At 50.2% G+C, this 18394-nt stretch overlaps 3 protein-coding genes across 14 annotated transcripts in view; 2 read left to right on the top strand and 1 right to left on the bottom strand.

The window, feature by feature from the left end:
* CCM2L (CCM2 like scaffold protein) overlaps nt 1–18394 on the top strand; it is an 881881-nt gene that overhangs the window by 176676 nt on the left and 686811 nt on the right. The window lies entirely within an intron of this gene.
* ASXL1 (ASXL transcriptional regulator 1) lies at nt 882–12312 on the top strand. 3 transcript variants are annotated; one of them, XM_083509867.1, is made up of 7 exons: nt 882–1037; nt 2480–2617; nt 3535–3698; nt 3786–3882; nt 5885–5990; nt 6522–7110; nt 7902–12312. In XM_083509867.1, the coding sequence occupies exons 1-7, from the start codon at nt 974–976 to the stop codon at nt 10668–10670; spliced, it is 3927 nt and encodes a 1308-aa protein (XP_083365993.1). In that variant the 5' UTR covers nt 882–973; the 3' UTR covers nt 10671–12312. The 3 variants fall into 3 exon arrangements, with proteins under 3 accessions (XP_083365993.1, XP_083365992.1, XP_083365994.1); XM_083509866.1 differs by having other exon boundaries at nt 893–1037; nt 2471–2617; XM_083509868.1 differs by having other exon boundaries at nt 940–1178; nt 1523–2617.
* NOL4L (nucleolar protein 4 like) overlaps nt 13572–18394 on the bottom strand; it is a 135041-nt gene continuing 130218 nt past the window's right edge. For all 10 annotated transcript variants that reach the window (XM_083507404.1, XM_083507401.1, XM_083507403.1 and 7 more), the window contains one exon: nt 13572–17882. In XM_083507404.1, the coding sequence (XP_083363530.1) occupies nt 17674–17882 (209 nt within the window). In that variant the 3' untranslated portion in view covers nt 13572–17673. The remainder of the gene's footprint in view (nt 17883–18394) is intronic.

The raw sequence follows: 18394 nt of genomic DNA, 5'->3' as shown, positions 1-18394 counted from the left end.
AGGATAGCAATGCATATAAACCTTTTAAGTAAAAGAAGAAGTAAAAATAAAAGAAGGGCTCAACAGAGCTCTGGTGGAGTAGAAGAAGAAACCTGCAGCTGCACAGGTTGACCCGCCGTGGCAGTTCTTCAGCAAAAGTCTCTCCTTCAGTGGCTGCTATCCCCGATGGCTGAGTTCTGCCTCCACAATTGGAGGCAGAGTGCTTCTGAACACCAGTTGTTGGGATTCACAAGGAGGGAGAGTGCCCTTGCAAGATTGGGCAGGCAGACTAGAATTGCTGCATAGAAGGGCCACATAAATCACCTGCTCCAGGTAGGTACCTGTTCAGATTTTTGCTGAAGGAATCCAATTATGTAGATTTGGCAATTTGTCCAAGTATATCCCTCCCCTTCCACCGCTGACTGACTTGGCCATAATATTTCAAAAAGGAGTGCCACTTGGCTCTTTAGGAATGAAACACAATAGGAAGTTCACAGTTTGTGTACGGTCTGCACTGTGACTTCTTCAGAATGTTCATCTGTCTGTTTATGTGCTCAAGGACTAACCAATTAACCATGTAGGTGTGTCTTGGATTGAAGCAGAGTCACTGTGATTGGGGAATTCAACTTTGAGTTAGTTTACCCAGGTACACTACCTTAGGGCTTTAATATAAACCTGCCTTTCTAAATACATAAATTTGCGATTTGCCTTGTCCTCAGTGAATATTGCAGATATTTGTGCTATGAATATGCCTTAGAATCTTAAGAGTTGAAGGGAGACATTGCAGGCCACGTGGACTGATCGTTTCCCGGCTCAGTGCAGGAACTCTGGAGCTAGAGAAGGCCCAAGAGGTGGGGACCTCCAGTAAGGAAAGGAGAGGTGTCATTGCCAAGCCTGTTGCTTTAGCCTAAATTGATGCTTCCTCACCGGCACTGTGTTTCTTTTGGTCTTTTCTGGAATACAGGCAAGCAAACAGAAGAAAAAGACAGGAGTGATGCTTCCCCGTGTAGTTTTGACTCCTCTGAAAGTAAATGGTGCTCATATGGAAACTTCTTCAGGTGAGCCAACGCCCCACCCCCGTTGACTTTGCACATCTACACGAGCCCTCCAGTACCAAACCCCTATCTGGCACCTCTCACAAGAGCTTCCGAGTGCCATGCGCAACAGAGATTCTTTGGCACTTTTTAGGTCTGCTAAGGGCTCAGCGCCTAGGACTTGCTGATCGCATGGTCGGCGGTTCGAATCCCCACGGCGGGGTGAGCTCCCGTCGTTCGGTCCCAGCTCCTGCCCACCTAGCAGTTCGAAAGCACCTTTAAGTGCAAGTAGATAAATAGGGACCACTTTATAGCGGGAAGGTAAATGGCGTTTCCGTGTGCTGCGCTGGTGCTGGCTCGCCAGAGCAGCTTCGTCACGCTGGCCACGTGACCCGGAAGTGTCTTCCGACGGCGCCAGCTCACGGCCTCTTGAGCGAGATGAGCATGCAACCCTAGAGTCAGACACGACTGGCCCATACGGGCAGGGGTACCTTTACCTTTACCTTTAGGGCTCTTTGCTACACATTGTACCTTGTTCCGAATACAGCTCACTGGGAAATTGGTTTAAAGTGTCTCCTAGGCTTTGAGTTCCATCCCTGACTTCATTTAACGCTATTATTTTAACAGAAGAGAAGAAAGCAATAGCTGCAGCAGCCACCACCCGGCCTCTGCAGTTGGGTGGCCTTTGATCAGATCCTTGTTCATGGAACATTCTTGGGTTGTTGTTTTTTAGTAGATCATTTTTATTAAATTTGCAAGAATATCGAAATACAAAAAATCCACAAAAATGAGATGGCAAGAAAGTTGTTAGCAGATTAAAATCTTGTACCTTCATCCGCCTCATAGCATTGTTGCAAGGATAAATTAGAGACATTTCTACTCTAAAATAATTATATTTTTTATTTATTAAATTTATATACTGCCCTTCATCCAAGGATCACTGGAGTGATTTGCAGTGTAAAAACCATCAATATTACCATCATCAAACCATCCTAATCATTTACGTGGTGCTTACATCTAGACACTCTATAAAAAGAAAAGAATGAGAAGCTCTCTCAGCAGGCTTAGAGGCTGAAGACAGACAGGAAGGGAAGTAATTGTTGCCAAGCATAATGACAGGAGCAAAGGGGGCTTTGAAACCAGAGGGGACTGGGTGGGGCTGCTCCTTTCCTGTTCAGCTGCCTATCCCTTTCTGCGCTTATTCTCACTTCCTGCCTCCACAGCCCCCAAAAAACCAAGATAATGGGAGCTGGAATAAATTGTTCAAACTGAGTACTGTAATGTCAAGATTTGGATTTCTGTAGCGTGGCATTTGCTCACCTGACCATACCCTTACCTATCCGAGCCATAGCTGCTTACCTTGGTGGAGGTTGTGTTTAATAATAATAAGGTCCAGTGAGGAATGTGGGGAGTGTTTAACGTTGTCTCGTGGGGTACTCCTTGCTCACTGGTTTCAGGGTTCACAGGGAGACAAGTTGGTGGCGAGAGCAGCAGCAGCAGCAGCAGTTCCTCTGCCCTGAGCTGCAACACTGCTATACGCAGCAGGACAGAAATCAGCAGGGACCCTCCACAGCTGATCCGAGGATTCCGGAAACCCACAAGTGGTAGGTGCAGTCTGTTGTCTGTATCTAGATTTCTTGTTTGAAACAGAAGGAGCCCGGGGCTTTTATGGGCAAGTCCAGGCATTCAGGTCTGCCTTGGAAGTCCTGCTTTTTGTACCATCACCTTAGACCAGCACATTTATTTCTACAGGCTTTTAATGTGTAGTTTTGCTGGTACATTAAACTGATTTTTGGAATTAACAATATAGAGCATTGCATAATTTTAACCTTCCTCAATACTCCTGTGAGTAAACAAACTCCTTACAAATCCTCAAGGAGCAGGAACGAACAGAATCAGTTACTGTACTTGTGCAGGACTATATTTAAAGTTTCTGATAGAATCTTAAATGTTCTGACTGGGGATAAAGCGATAGGCTATTCACTTTTCTCTGTCCAGACAATTAAAATCATTCGTAAAGCATGCTTGGTTTGTGTCTCTTCTACCACCACCGCATGAGCTGATGGTGTTTTCCTGTGGTGGTTTTTTAAATGGCTGGGGGTGGATGCTCCTGTTGGCCCCTGAAGTATAGGGCTGGGGAGGTGTTCGCTGGCTAAAACAAGCAGCCCCAGGCCAATTCTCTCTCCTTTGGGGGCCTGCCATTTTGCTTGGGGATAGTTGCTACACCCACACATCTGTCCAGACACGCTCCAGCTGTTTTCCTCCTGAAGCAGAAAGCCTCAGTGGTTTCGAAGTGGCTCCATTGTGCTTGGCATTCAGGGGATGCCAAGGTCCTTTGAAAGACCTAATTGTTGAAGCTGCCTGTATCGGCCTCTACTGCTGTCTGTGTTGATTTGTGGAAACCTGCTTGGAAGCGCCTTCTGTGTTTTGGAGGGCTACAGCTACCGGGTTGCAGGCAGGGCCTCTTGCGTGTAGACTGTGTAAATATTCCTGGTTTTATGAGACTCTTCGAAAACTGCAGGACAAATGAAGAGGAACCGAGGCGATGATATAGACTTTGAGACGCCTGGCTCCATTCTCGTCAACACAAACCTGCGAGCGCTGATAAATTCCAGGACCTTCAATGTTTTGCCCCTGCACTTCCAGCAGCAGCTGCTTCTCCTTCTCCCTGAAGTGGACAGGCAGGTACGGATCCCCACCAGCCACGTCTTGCCCCTCTGTTCTCCGACACTTGTGCAAGCTTCTCACCTGCTGTGGCTTGTTTCCTTTTAGGCCGGGACGGATGGGCTGATGCGGCTTAGTGGGAGCGCTCTGAATAACGAGTTCTTCACCCACGCAGCCCAGAGCTGGAGAGAGAGACTGGCTGATGGTAGGTGCCTGGGGTGGAGTGGCTGCTTCGGTAGAGGCCAGGCTATACAGAATAAACTTAAAGTTGAACTCCCCGGATCCTGCTTTGTGGTGGTGCAAGTCACTCTGCCCGTCTTGATTTATGAGGTGGCAGGAGCACAGGCTCCAAACAACCTTAACAGAAACATTGGCGACTTTTTCCCAGTGTCAGCATCCATCTTCTTTGCTGACCTTCCACCTTGCAGACAGATTCAGTAAAATCTAATTCTGTCTGCTTTAGCAACAAAGCCCTTTGGAGTGCAAGGCCTCGGGTGCCTCCTGCTCTGCTCAGTTGTGTAAGGTGACTTGAAAAAAAATCTGTAGGAAACTTCTGGTGGATTATGAGGCATCGGTGGTGATACCTCTGTAATTTCAGGGCAGATCATCCATCTGGCTCTTAAGTATTTTGAATGACGTGCATGGCTCAGAAGTACAGTGGTACCTCAGTTTTTGAATGTCTTGGAAGTCGAACGTTTCGGTTTTCGAACGCTGAAAACCCGGAAGTACCCATTTTCGAGCACGCTTCGGAAGTCGAACGGCTTCCGCTGAGCCCCCCCCCCCCATTTTTCTCTACTGAGTTTGCCAACCGCCCTTTGCGCCTCGTTTTTTGAATGTTTCGGAAGTCAAACTGTCTTCTGGAATGGATTACGTTCGAAAACTGGGGTACCACTGTACTTCCACCTCCTAGGCCAGAAAGCCAGTCTAAAATCAGAGACTCGTGCAATTGTTTTTATGAATTTATTTTTAGCCGACTTGATCACTGTATACTTTTAGTGAAAAGGCAGGGTATATACGATCCTTTCAGCTGTGAGTCTGTATTAAAAGATTAAAGATCCTCATCTTGCTGAACCCCTGGAGGGAGAAATCTCTAAAGAGGAAGGCAGTCAAAATACTTTTAGGTTTCCTTTTATCTCCCTTTCAAAGATAACAGCTTTTGGCACCAACTTGGATTCTAAGAAACCTGTGAGCGCCTGCCATGGAGCCACTTTGTTGCAAATGAATCTGGGCTTTGTTCTAACCTAGGGCACCCTCTTTGGCATGGACATTGTCCTCATGCAAACTAAGCAGGTGCTTCGGATCTTGCCCAGGCTGTCCTGTGGCTATACATTGCAGGGGACAATTAGTTGTGTGGTGAGCAAGCTGCGTTTGAGGGGAACCTTGTTCACCATACTTGTTTCCTCATTGAGGAACCCCTGAAATGCTGGGGGAACTCCAAGGTTCCCCGGATCATGGCTCCCCTATTGCTCTGAAGCATTCAGCTGCATCCAATGGGGCTTCTTCCCCTTGCTCTCCTTTTCTCATGCACCCTCTGGAGCAGATCTTGAAGATGCATGAGGGACTGCAGGGGAGAGGAAAAGGGGAGATCTGTTGCGAAAGCAGAATGGCAGCACTGTGTTTCCACCTTTAAGACAGTAGAACTCTGTCAGTTAAAGAAAAAGTTGTTTATATGTAATTAACGTAAGATTTCAAAGAACATGTAAAGCATTCAGAAGAAGAAGAAGAGAAGAGTTTGGATTTGATATCCCGCCTTTCACTCCCCTTCAGGAGTCTCAAAGCGGCTAACATTCTCCTTTCCCTTCCTCCCCCACAACAAACACTCTGTGAGGTGAGTGGGGCTGAGAGACTTCACAGAAGTGTGACTGGCCCAAGGTCACCCAGCAGCTGCATGTGGAGGAGCGGAGACGCGAACCCGGTTCCCCAGATTACATGACTACCGCTCTTAACCACTACACCACACTGGCTCTCAGCAAAGTTTCCCCACATTGATCGGTTTTTTAAAATGATTTTGCCCCAATTAATGCTGTCCCTTTGGCACCAAGGCAGAGTCCCGCTGAGATCATTACAGCTCACCTGACAAGAGCGCAAAAGTATAGTCTCTTCTGCCCTGGACTTAACCCTGCCATGCACTTTCCGGATGCGACATTTGTTGAGTTGGGATACCAGCACCTGCTCCTTCCAGCTTCTCATTGTTCGCTTTTTTGCAGGGGAGTTCACTCATGAAATGCAGGTTCGCATAAGACAAGAAATGGAGAAGGAAAAGAAAACAGAGCAGTGGAAGGAGAGGTTTTTTGAGGACTACTATGGGCAAAAGTAAGTGGGTGTTTTTATTGAATATCTTTAAAAAACAAAACCACAAGCTAACTTCACCTGTTTCTGTTCCATCACTTGGGGGGGGGGGGGAGTGCAGTGTTGCAAGGGGGCCTGCAGAGGTTTCAGGGAGGCCACAGTTCACCATCTCTACCTCCAACCTTTGATTTTTAAAATGAATTTTTACAGGTGATATCCAGCCAAGTCATACATGGAATAGAATAATCTAATTTAATTGACCGAAGTTCCTAATGTTGGCTATCACCCTAGGTCTTTTAATTTGCAAGGGCAATTAAAGTTCTGGCAAATGTGTATGAAGGCAATGGGTTGACCTAGCAAGAATTTGCAGTTTTTAAAAATGCTGTAGAAATTCAAGGCAGAATTGCTTTATAATGTACAACAACCTAAGTTTATCCTGAGGTGCCCCAGTTGATCTTGGCTACTGGCTCAGGCAAGTTCCAGTAGAATCAGCCGTAATACCATTAACTAATTCGGGGTTCCTTTCACTTCCTGCCTTGTGTCCCTGACCTACAGGCTGGGCTTGGCTATTGAGGTGCCTCAGCAAGAAAAAGCAGCGCCAGTCAACAGAGAGACCAGGGCTTCCTCAGCCGCCCAAGAGGAACCTCCAAGGGGGCAGCGTGGCCCTGTCACCCGGCAGCGAGACGCACACTTGAAGAAGCGCGCCCTCCGGTGCAGAACCCGGGAGAGCCTGAGCAAACTCTGCGAGGCAGAGCACGTGGAGGCGGCGGCCAAAGAGGCACCGTCCCCGGAGCCGAAGTCCCCCAGTCAGAGGGACGCGAAGCCGGAAGTGGACTTGTGTGAAAGGAGCCGGGTGTCTCCAAAATCAGAGATTTCACCTGAGGCAACCAAGATCCAGAGCAAGGTAGAAGATGCCTTGCCGGCGGCCGCGGCGTTGGGCAGGATCCCCAGCCTGCCCCAGGAGCCCCAAGACCAGGAGTCCAAGGAGCAGAAGAGGAAGTGCTTTGAGCAGGCTGCCTCTGCCTCCTTCCCCGAGAAGAAGCCCCGGCTTGAAGATCGTCAGTCCTTTCGTAACACAATTGAAAGTGTTCACCCAGAAAAGCCACAGCCCACCAAAGAGGAACCCAAAGTCCCACCCATCCGGGTAGGTAACAGCCTCATACCAGGTCATCCAGGCCTTTGGGGACCAGGGCTAGAGTGGCCTGAAGCAGCCTGTGTTCGATAGTCTCCCTCTCTCTCTCCCTCTAGGCATGGGTGGGGAAGGAAGGCATGCAAGGAGGTGGATGAGCTTGGAAATGCCTTCCCTCCCTCAGAAAGAAAGCTTATTCTCTCTTCTGTTTGCTCGTCTGTAAATGGAGGGGTTCCTCTTGCAGTTACTTCCAACAAAGCCTTTTGCTTGGTTCAGTATAGCTTAAATCCACCCACGCCGTTAACAGATTTGGGCACCGCCGCCCCCTCTTAACTTGGTCCCACTTGGACATCTTTGGAGAGCCTCTCCCATACCCTCCGCCCCAGTCCCATTTGGGTCAGTTCCTAGAGCTTCACTCTTAGCAGAGCTTCAGCTTGCACCTTCTGAGTGAGAAAAGACCTGAGTTGGAAGGTTTTTCCTGGGCATACAGATTTTTTATAGAAGTGTTTTATTTGCTGCCTGCCCAGAGCTCAAGGTTCTAGCAAAAACATTGAAAAGCATTAAAACACAGTACAGCAAAAACCCAACTAGCTTATCAGACACTCCTCCTTCCTAGGACTCTGGTAATGAATGCCTTTACCTGACTGCATTCCCAGAAATCTTTTGAGAATAACAGTTGAAATCACCTGCTTTCAAGTTTTCTGGAGCCCCATTGAGGGTTACTGTGCAGTAATTCTAAAGCACACATACCCAAGCACCAGTGCACTGTGTAAAACTGTTGTTGTTCTTGTCTGCTTGTTTTACAGATTCAACTTTCCCGCATCAAACCCCCCTGGGTGGTTAAAGGTCAGCCAGCCTACCAGATATGTCCTAGGATTATCCCCAATACAGAACCCTCCGGCCAGGACAGAAACGGGGACTCAGCCTCTGCTGACTTTAAGGCCTGTGCTGTGCAAGGCAGGATCCAGCGAGAGGCTGCTTCTCCTGCCACCGCCATTGGAGGTGGGGGTGGGCCGGGAGGAGGTGGAAGGAACACGGATGAAGGCGGTGGTGGTGGTGGCAGCGGCAGCGGCTGCAGGATCCGGCAGCCCGGTCACCGCCCCAAATACTGGCGATCGAAGAGAACTCGTGGGAAGTGCAGGTCAGATTTACAGCGAGCACAGCTACTGTCGTTTTCACACCTAGAAGAGGAGACCGGCTTTGAGCTGGCCAAAGCGGACTCTTGCGTGCAAAAGGCCTCTTCCCCGCAGGCTGAGGGAGATTTTGCGTTTGGGCAGGCCTCCAGCCTGACGTCACTTCGGTCTGAAGGTGCTACGCAGCTTGCAGAAGCTTCCGGGGGCAGCTGCTTGGGAGGCGCAGTGGCCGAGCCGTCCCTTGGTCACCTAGCCACGGAGATGCCAGTGGGCAGCTCTGGGCAGCTCCCAAGTGATATAAGTAGTGAACCGTCTGCAGGCACTGCTTCCCAAGAGGGACGTGGTAGGAAAGAGGGAAGTGAATTTTCTACAAGCAGCAAACAAAGCCGTTCTCCAGTGGCTCTCTTCAAAGGTGCAAGTAGAACGGAAGGGCATGAGCGTGGCCACTGTTCCCCTCCGAATTGTGCCTCTATTCTGAAAGAAACCACCTCTGGTACTTCTAGCCGTACCATTGGTCTGGAGAGCAAACTAGAAAAGGGGCCAGAAATGACATCTGGCCCAAACACAGAGGAGCATATCCCCAATCTAGAGAACTCCAGCATTGTCGGGACAGAGGAACTCTCCTCACAGTTCCACGTGTCCCCAAGCCAGCTGGCCCCACAGCGGCACGAAAGAGAAACGCCAGGCGGGCTACACAACACCAGCAAGGATGAAGCTTCTCTGTCGAAGCCATTGCTGCTGTCTGAAGGCCTTCCCCCGTGGGAGGTGTTGCTGAGGACAGGAGTGGAGACAGACGGACAGCAGGCGAAGGCCAAGCCAAGCACCAGCCCCTCCAGTGACGAGGAAACCAGGAGCATTCTGAGCGAGACAACGGAGACGGCATCCGACTTGGAAGCTGAGCTGACGGATGAGAGTGCAGAGTTGGGGCAGGACTACAGCAAAGCTACCGAGAAAGGAGCTGATCCTGGCAGGGCCCACCAGGAGGAATATAACAGGATCAAATTAGAAAGTTTGGTTAGAACTGACACTTCCTTGTGCAGGGAGGGCTTGCTGTTAGAAGCAGGGGCCACCAACACCTGTCAACCGCAGGCATCTTGTCTCCGTGTTGATGCAGAAGGCCAGGAAAGACCTCTGGTGGTGGAGACCCCCAAGCCTCTGTCTATAGAAGCAAGCAACCCTCTGGTGGTTCAGTTGCTCAAGGGAAGACTGCCTCTCAAAGCAGTTCTTCCAGGGGCCCATAGCAGCCCTAACATAGTAGCTGCAGCCTCCTCTCTGAACAAAGTTTGTTCTTTCCCAGTAGAGAGCAAGTGCAAGAGTTCCCTTTCCCAAAAGCCCTCTAGGAATGAGGGGCTGGACACAAGTGGCGAAGTCGGCAATGGATACTGTGCACCAAGGTTTCTGAGGGACTTCCCCAAGAGGCAGTGCACTTCTGGCCCAACACCTTTGCCTGTGGAGAGGGTAGAGAAGGAACCAGAGAAAAGATCAGACTCTCCAGATCGAGCAGTGGCTACTTCCCAGAAACCTGATAAGCTGGGCCTGGGAGGAGCAACGTTCTCCTCCTGCACTTACAACAATCAAAAAGATCCCTCTGCCGCTGTCCCTGCAGAATCTCTTGCCCCTGGGAGCCCAGAAGAGAAGCTGAAAGCAACCGGCACAACCTCTCTGGGTCCAGGTCAACCGAGAGGAGGAGCTCTTGGGAAGAAGGTCTTTGGCTCTGGCTTCCCCTGCAGTGCAGCTGCCAGAGCCCAGCACCCCAGAGTCCTGGAACCCTCCCCCATCCTGGGCATGCTTTCACACAGTAAGCTGCTGCCGCCCCCCAAGAGTGCCGCGCCTGGACATGGCGTGCAAGTCACAAGGGAAGACTGGCCTTCGAAGCAGCGTGCACACGTTGGAGGAGGCGGCGGCAGAGGAGTGGAGAACAAGAAGGTCCTGCCCTGCTCTGGCCCAGCCAAGAGGAACGTGGAGAAGAGGAAGGAGGCCCCTCCAAGCCCTGTGGAGCTGATGGAGCACCTGCAGAGCAGCCCTCTTGTTGGGAACTTGCCCTTTTTCAAGTGGCCAAGGGAACTGGGGAAGGGACTTGCCCAGCCCCTGGAGCCTTCCTCCATCCCTTCCCAGCTCAACATCAAGCAGGCGTTTTACGGGAAGCTTTCAAAGCTGCAGCTGAATTCTGCCGGCTTTAATTACGCCTCCAGCGTGCCAGGCTTCCCCAGGAGCCTTGCAGGAAGCATGATGCAGCTAAGCCACAAAGCGAACTTTGCCGCGTCCCGTGGCATGTCCCTCTCTGCACAGATGTTTGCCGATAGCGGCAGCATGGAAGAGATTTCACTCAAGTGTTCATGCAGCCTTAAAGCCATGATCATGTGCAAAGGCTGTGGGGCGTTTTGTCACGACGACTGCATTGGCCCCTCCAAGCTTTGTGTGTTGTGCCTTGTGGTAAGATGATGAATTACGGCCCTGGAAAAGGAATTTGGGGGGGTGGGAGCTGTATATTTCGTGTGTCTGTTTTGATAACGAGGATTCTGGAATCTGTACACAAGATATTCTGGTCATAATAGAGGCAATGTTAGCACTGTATATTTGATTTTCCTGCTAGGATTGGACCATCCCATTTCTGAGGGGTTCCCTGCCCCCACCCACAAGAATTGCTGAACATTCTGCTTGCTTGATGCCTTTCTTGGCACTAGTGATTTGTGTTCCTTGAGCCCTTTGAGGAGGGAGGGTTTGCTCCATGGGAACTGGAGCCAGCACCATCCTTTTTTCTTTCTTTTTTAGCGGCTGGGTTAAGTAGACCCCGCTTGGCAGGGGGAGCAGAATTCAGTCTTCCATTCTCCCTTCCTGCAATCTCCCTGGCTTGGGTTGGGGGAGAGAGGTGGTTGTTTTTCTAGATCTTTCCACTTAGAGAGAGCAGGAAATAAATGGTTGTGGGCTTCAGGGCTGGACTGCAGGACGAGGGTCGCCACCGAGATGGTGAGTGTGGCGTCATCTTCCGTATTGGAGGGGCCTGGCTGGGCGCAGCTGTGTCAGGGCAGAGGCTTCGGCTGCCATTGTCTTCTGTCGCAGGCAGCCTCTGCGCCAGAGGAATTGTAACCACCAAGGGGCAGTGGGGCTGGGTGTGACCTTTTTATTTTCTAAGCAGAATTTTTTAAACTTTTTGTTCTTGGGTGTAAAAAGTGAAATGTTTGGCTCCTATATGTACCCTCTATGCATCTGTTGGATCATGTATTTATATGTTGTACACAGTACTGGGCAATTCTGTAAATTGATGTTATGTACATAAAAGGGTTTTTTAAAATTCATTTATTTTTCAGGCTGCAGCAGTATTGCATTAAAGTGGTGTCGGTTACTAATTGCTGTCCATAATTGGAGCTGCTGTGTTCTGTCCTGCCTCACGCCTGCAACGGCCTCTCCTGCTCTCTGAGTGAGAGGTGCAGCGTTTGTTTCAGGTCTCGCTCAGCTGCTCTGGCTCCCAAGTTGTGCTTCTCACTGCCCCTCTTGCAACTCTAGAGGGAGCTGGAGGCAAGCGCTCAGGTGGCACGTTTAGCCGGTGGGAGCAGGCAAGCCAGCGCGCCTCGCCTTGGGGTACCCTGCGTTGGCCGCAACGGGCTTCCCTCTTGAGGGGCGAGGGAGGAAGCGAAGACTCCATTTTCATTAGAGCAAATGGATAGCGAAGGTCAGTCATCTTCCTCTTCTCCTTTAGCTCCTACCTACCTCTTCCTTGACCGGACTCCTCTTTTTCATTAATTGTAGCCCTCCCCGCTCAAAAGCTATAGAAGTGTAAAACCTGGACCTCGTTTTCCAGAAAGGTTTACTCTTAAATCAGTGTAGCAGCTTTTTAGTTGGAAACATGGAGATGAGAGAGGTTAAAAGAATTGCGGTATTAAAGGCAACTAAGCTGATGGTCTAAAACCTGCTTACCAAAGATGGGGGGGCAGAGTTGGGGCCCCTCACTCTGCACCCCCTCGGGGCCACTGTAGTGTACAGACTGATGCTGGTCTGGTGGGGAGGGGGAGTCCTCTCTGATGACCCCTGGTGTTGTATGTCCCTTGTGGTATTGGAAAAAAAATAAACATTTTGAAAAAGCAAACTTGTGGTTTTAATCTTCCTTCTGATATTTCACCAGTTCCATGCAAGGAAATTAGCAAGAAGGGATGTTCTTGAGACTTGCTTCTCGTGCAATGGAAAGTATCCCACACTGAAGTTGCCCTGGGTGGGGCTGCACTCCCCTAGGAGATTTGCAGATGGGAGACGTGCTCCTGTATTCAATGCTGTTGTGAGGTCTGGGTGGTCTTGGTGGCTAGGATTGCCTTTTTCAGTTCTGGCTGGTTCACTAACTCCAACCGCTGCTGGAGGGAGATGACTCGGCCACCATACTCCATGCTCTGATAACTGCCATATTGGATTATTGCAGTGCACTGAACGTGGAGCTGCCCTTGAAGACTCCTCGGAAGCTTTAGTTGGTCGAAAAATGCAGTGGCTACATTACTGGCTAGGGTTCTATTTAACATGTGTGTAAAGGGACGCGGGTGGTTCTGTGGTCTAAACCACAGAGCCTAGGGCTTGCCGATCGGAAGGTCAGCGGTTCAAATCCCCACAACGGGGTGAGCTCCCATTGCTCGGTCTCAGCTCCTGCCAACCTAGCAGTTTGAAAGCACATTAAAGTGCAAGTAGATAAATAGGAACCGTTCCAGTGGGGAGGTAAACGGCGTTTCCGTGCGCTGCTCTGGTTTCGCCAGAAGCAGCTTAGCCACGCTGGCCACATGACCCGGGAAAAACTGCAGACAAACGTCGGCTCCCTCGGCCAGTAAAGTGAGATGAGCGCCGCAACCCCAGAGTCATTCGTGACTGGACTTAAAGGTAAAGGACCCCTAACAGTTACCTTTAACCTGTGTGTTAAAATGGCAGCACTGGTTGCCAGTTTAGTTTTGGGCCCAATTCAAGGTGCTCACATTAGTGTTTAAAGCCCTCATGGTGGTAGTTCCTCTGTCCTTAGAGGCCTGGAAGGTGGTAGACTGAGAGATGGCCTCTGTGGTGGCCTTTAAGCTGTGCAACTCCCTCCCTGCACCCAGAGGTGCACCTAGCAACTTTATTATAAAGCTGACAGCAAATTCTGAAGACAGGTGCGTTTACCCTGGCTTTTGGCATGAGGTGTGTATATTTATTTTTTCATAAATTATTTTAATCTGGTTTTAATGTAACTCGTCCTGGGACCTTAGGGTGAAGGGAGGATGCTTAATTAATTAATTAACATAATAACAGGTTGGACCAGAACACTGCTTTGCGTAGGCCTGCAGATGGGAGAAGTCTACAGCTGCTTGGGAGCCATATTGGAAACCAGAAGATGTGTTTTCTGTTTGTTATACAGTGTTTATTAAGTAGATTCAGTCTTATAATATGATATACAGACTCAAAAAAATTCCACGTACTTATGAAATCAGTGCATTTAGCAAGTAATACCATGGATGGAAAGAACCGCTCGATTTAAACAGCTCGTTGGTCTTTTTTAAGTGAATGGGACAAGGAGGATGGCCTGTGCTACTCATTTCACAAACAGAACAGAATTAAGTTGCATTACATAGAACAAACACACGTTCTAAGAATTAAAATATTAAGCCACATTTACTGGAAAAAGATCCACTGTATATAACACAAAAAGTATTTCCATAGCACATGGAGGAGGAAGTGCCCATCTGCTTAGAAGAGCCACATGAAGTTGCATAGGTGCCTGTCAGCGAAGGTCTTTTTTTAGAATTCAACAGATTTAAGCCATAAAGTGTCACCTTCTCAAGCTGGTTTTAAGTGCCATTTCCTTCCTCTAGCGTCTCTAGGGAAGTCTAGGGTGCCTCTTGGGCTTCGTCAATAGCTGCTGGAGGTCTCGTTCCTGGGTCACGCGTGCCCCACAGCCCCTGTTTCTTGTGCCTTGGTGCTCAGAGAGCAGAAGACAGAATTAAGTAGTGCCATCCTGTGGACTGACTAGCGAGGGAGATTCTAGCTGTTTGCTTTCACCTTAGTCCTACCGCATTAAAGATCCCGATGGCTGAACTGGTCGCTGGAGAACACGGAATGGCTTGTGTACAAACCCTTTGGGTTGCAGCAGCACATCCCAGGAGTGGGGCGGGCATGTGCGCTTGTGCACAGAGATGGGCAGGGGGCCGATGAGAGAGTCTGTGGCTCTGCTAAGCAGATGAACAAGGGTGAGGGGGTGTCTCACCAAGAGCAGGTCTTGCAGAACACGGGATGTGCTGGGAGTTCTGTACATGTAAACAGTACACTTTCACTGAGTCCAAAGTCAGGAGCAAAAAGTACAAAGGTTCACATTGGTCTTAGGTAGATACAGGCGAAGAACTGAGCTGTACAGCTCTGAAACAACAACCAAACCGAACTTTCTCTAAAGCACCACTAAATTATATAAAAATCAGACCATGGACAGATTGTAGTTGGTATTCTGGTGAAATCACTAGGCTACCTTGTAAAAAGTTTTACAAAAAATTACAAATCAAAATCTTATTTAACCCTCTGAGTTCAAAGCAGCATTTCTCGTAAATGAACTGGTACTAAACGTTACAGCCGTCTATGAGAGAGGGGAGGGCCTTCCAGTGTTGGGAGAATGTTCGGGGGGGGGGGGTTTCTACTTGGAATCCTGCAAATGCCTTTCCCTGGCCCAAAATGCTGCTATGGGGAAGGGACTTGTGGGTGGAGATTTCTCCTCAGTTTTTGCAATAAGACATGCCGGCCCATGCAGTTCTGTGGGCTCTCGTCCTCTTTTTAAGAACAGGTGGGCTGGGCCTTTTGCAGGAATCGGGGTCCCTACTCAATAGGGATCATCGGCTGAAGACCACAGAGATGTCCTAAGACAATTAGAGCTATAAACACACACACACAAAAGATGGCTTCCGTGGCCCGAATGTGACCACAGATGCTATACTTACCTGAACTCCACCCAACCCTGATGTCGGTTGTGAGCCCCGGTTGGCTTTCCCGTTGGTCTCTTTCCATGAGCCTTACCAGATCAGTCTCAAAACATTCTAACCAGTGGTTTAAAAAACGAAAGCAGCAACATACGCACACGAAGCCAAGTTCCAAAGTGATCTAGTGAAGAGGACTCTAAAAAATTACACCCGGGGTGGGGTGGGGTGGGGGAGACCTTTTTACCTAAGCAGCCTGTTATCTTGGGTAAACAGCCCCCCCCCCCGCCCCTGCTTCATGGCTATGGCTCCTGGTGGTGCCTCCAGCAATGCGAAGGCCGCACATGACAAAGCCGAACACCAGGATTTTATTACGGACAGCGATTGTCTCTGCCACACTTTCAACGCTCAGGGTTGCACAGAAGCAGTGTGGTAAGGGCTGATTCTTTCCTGGGCCTTTCACAATAATAAATATTTACAGAAAATCAAAGCTGAGAGGGAGAAGCAGCAGGTCACGCGCACCTGGGTGTTCTCTGCTGCAGAGGAAATCAAGAGAGAAGTGGGGCTGGAAGGAGGGCCTTTCGCCAAAAGGCTGTCCCCTGCTTCCCTGGAACCCCTGGGGTGTCACTCGGCAGACTAAAATTAGAGAAACTCTGGGGATGTGAACTAGGATCAGGAATTCTCATGTGCAACAAAGCCACACTCACGGAGAAACAATGCAACCGAGCCATGAAGAGCCGCAATTGCCAAGGGTCTGCAGTAGTTTGTTCCTGAGAACTTCTTGGGTACAAAATGTGGCTTAAAACTTAAGTCTGATCCCAAGCAAATATATGGGGAAGAAAGTTCCTCTCAAACAAGCAAAAGTCGTTTCCGTACAAACTGGGCGTAGGAATGGAGTGTTGTATTTCTTTCAACCCCTTGAAACAAGGCAAATAAAAACTGAACAAAAGAAGCTCACTTCCGATAGGAAAATGGCCCAGTATTCCTGGCCTATGGGCCCTAAATGGGAGAGCTTCCAATAAGGAACTTAGGAGTGCTGCTGCTGCTGCTGCAAATTTCTCCTAAACTTTGCAAGGGCTGGTACTCTGTGGCCCTTTCCCTAGCAGGCTGTGGCATCACGGGGAAGCTTGGGGGCAGTCAAAGTTACCCAGCTGGGAGCAGAGGGGAGGTGTAGCAAATTCACCCCATTTCCGAGGCCTTGGGCTTTCTGGTGTCCTCTGCTGCCACTGAGCAGTTCCCACGGCCTGGCTCTGCTGCCTCAGCTCCTCCATTCCTGATTTTAGCAGCACTGAAAAAATATTGCACTGAGCAAAAAAGCAAGTGCATTTTGTGGGTGGAGAGGCATGGGCGGGGGCTGTGGGAAGGAGAACTGGAGGGGAGAAAGTAGTGGCTGAAGCCCAGTTCCACGCATCAGAAACTGGGCTTCTTGCAGGAGTCCTTTGCCTAGTTGGCTGCAAAAAAGCCTTTATATAAAAAAACAAAACCCTTCCAGGAATGACGTGAACAGGAAGCTGCATTTCGTCCCTTCCCTTTCCCCTTCATGTAGCTAATGCAACCCTGCCTTGAGCAAAAAACAAAGTTAGGAAGGGCAGCGAGGAACAGGCCTGGTCTGCTGGCTCAAACGCCCCTGAGGGTTGACGACTGGACTCTCTCCGAGTCTGGAAAAAACCCACAACGCAGAGTGAGGTAGAGTGTGGAGGAAGAAGGCTGGGCAGCTGCTTCTCTTCTGGGCCCCAGGGGCTTTTCCTTTAAAGTGACCAGAGCAAGTCCTGCTAACTGGAAGTGGCTGGGGGACGGGGCTGGCCTCTGAGCCCCACGGCTTCTGCCATAGGGCTGCCTGGTGGAAAAGTGGGAGGAGAAGCAGCGGGTCTGCAGCTGCCTGGGCGGCTGGTCTCCTCATCCTCACCCTCCAGCCCCCCGGGAACACGGGACGGAATGTGTGACGGTGCAGGATTAAACCTCCTCCTCATCTGACAGACACAAAAGTGGCAAATCTGTACAAACTCAAAAATTCATTTTCAAAAAAAGAAAGAAAAATAAATTAGGGGGTGGGGGGAGAGAGGGAGAAGGGGAGGAGAAATCCTGGCGAGGGAGGGCCCGTTTCTCAATAAATATGGAATTTCTAAGATATGGAAGAGGCAGGATGGGGGGGGGCAGGTGCTGGAAAGGGGGCTCTACAAAAGTAAATTCTGACTGTGCCTGTAGCTCCATCCCCCCCACCAGCTCTCCCCACCCCAACGTCTTCCTCCCCCCCAAAATAGTCCTACGTCTCTCCAGGCTGCAGGCCGGCTCCTTTGGGTCGGTGTTGGAGTGCACTGGCGCAGGCAGGTTCAAAAGGCAGGTCCTCAGGCCCTGGGCTCCTGCTCCAAGAAGAAACAGATCTTTTTGGATCCCACCTTATAAAAAAATAGTCAGAACCTGTGCCAGCTTGGAGGTGGTTGGTAGGCAGAGCAATGGCCAGTCCTGAGCAGATTATCAAAGGGAGCCCCTCTGCAGGCAAAGGACAGTGTCTTCTGGCACAGGAGCCAAAGGGAGGCCAACAGTCAGTTCTGCTGTAAAATGAGGTTTTCCAGTTCATCTGCAGAGCGGAGGAGGAAGGCTGCGGACTCCCGGTAGCCGGCGATCAGCTGCCGCACCGCACTGATCTCCGTGGGGCTGAGCTGGGCGGCTGGCACCCCCCTGTTCGTGCTGTTGGTGGTGGCAGGGGTGGGGGTACTGGGCGCCCCACTTTTCATGCTGAGGTCGGTGGGGCCTGCAGGCAAAGAGCAGGAGAGGGGCGGTCAGGAAGCACAAAGGATGCTGCTAGCAGGCGGGTCACGGGGGATCCTGCCCTCCTCCCCAAAAGCCCTGCCCCGGAAGAGAGAGTTCCCGTCACAGGGATGCGTGTTGCTCATCAGCCTCCGGGAAGAACACAACCCGTGCGATTTGGGTGGCTGTTTTGGCTTTAGTGGGACTGTCGTAAGCCACTCTGAGCCAAGGGGCAAAGCGGGGCACACATTTAAAGAAACAGAGGAGTACCCGCAAGTACATCAGTGTTAGCAAGCGATGGCTGTTTGGGCTCTGAGACCACAATGTTCCCCAAACACTGTCTGCGGCTGCCTCCAGAAGGATGGCAAGGCAGGGCAGCCCAGGGAGGTGTAGACAGCCAAGGAGGGAGCTTTGGGCAAGCTTGGCAGGCCAACCATTTGCCCTAAGCAGGGCGCAGGAGATAGCAAGTTTGAGATGGGGCAAGGAGCCCTGAGCAGAGAGAAAGCAAGCAAGCTG

The sequence above is a fragment of the Podarcis liolepis genome (genome assembly GCF_965112155.1).
Source record: "Podarcis liolepis genome assembly, chromosome: 6".
Taxonomy (NCBI): Eukaryota; Metazoa; Chordata; class Lepidosauria; order Squamata; family Lacertidae; genus Podarcis; species Podarcis liolepis.
Note: the sequence above shows the minus strand (reverse complement) of the source record. Positions and strands in the feature narration are given on the sequence as shown.

Coding starts and splice junctions, on each gene's coding strand:
- ASXL1 (XM_083509866.1), top strand. CDS start 974: ATGCTTCCCCGTGTAGTTTTGACTCCTCTGAAAGTAAATGGTGCTCAT. Junction 3,699..3,785: donor TCCCTGAAGTGGACAGGCAG/GTACGGATCCCC, acceptor GTTTCCTTTTAG/GCCGGGACGGATGGGCTGAT. Junction 7,111..7,901: donor CCAAAGTCCCACCCATCCGG/GTAGGTAACAGC, acceptor CTTGTTTTACAG/ATTCAACTTTCCCGCATCAA.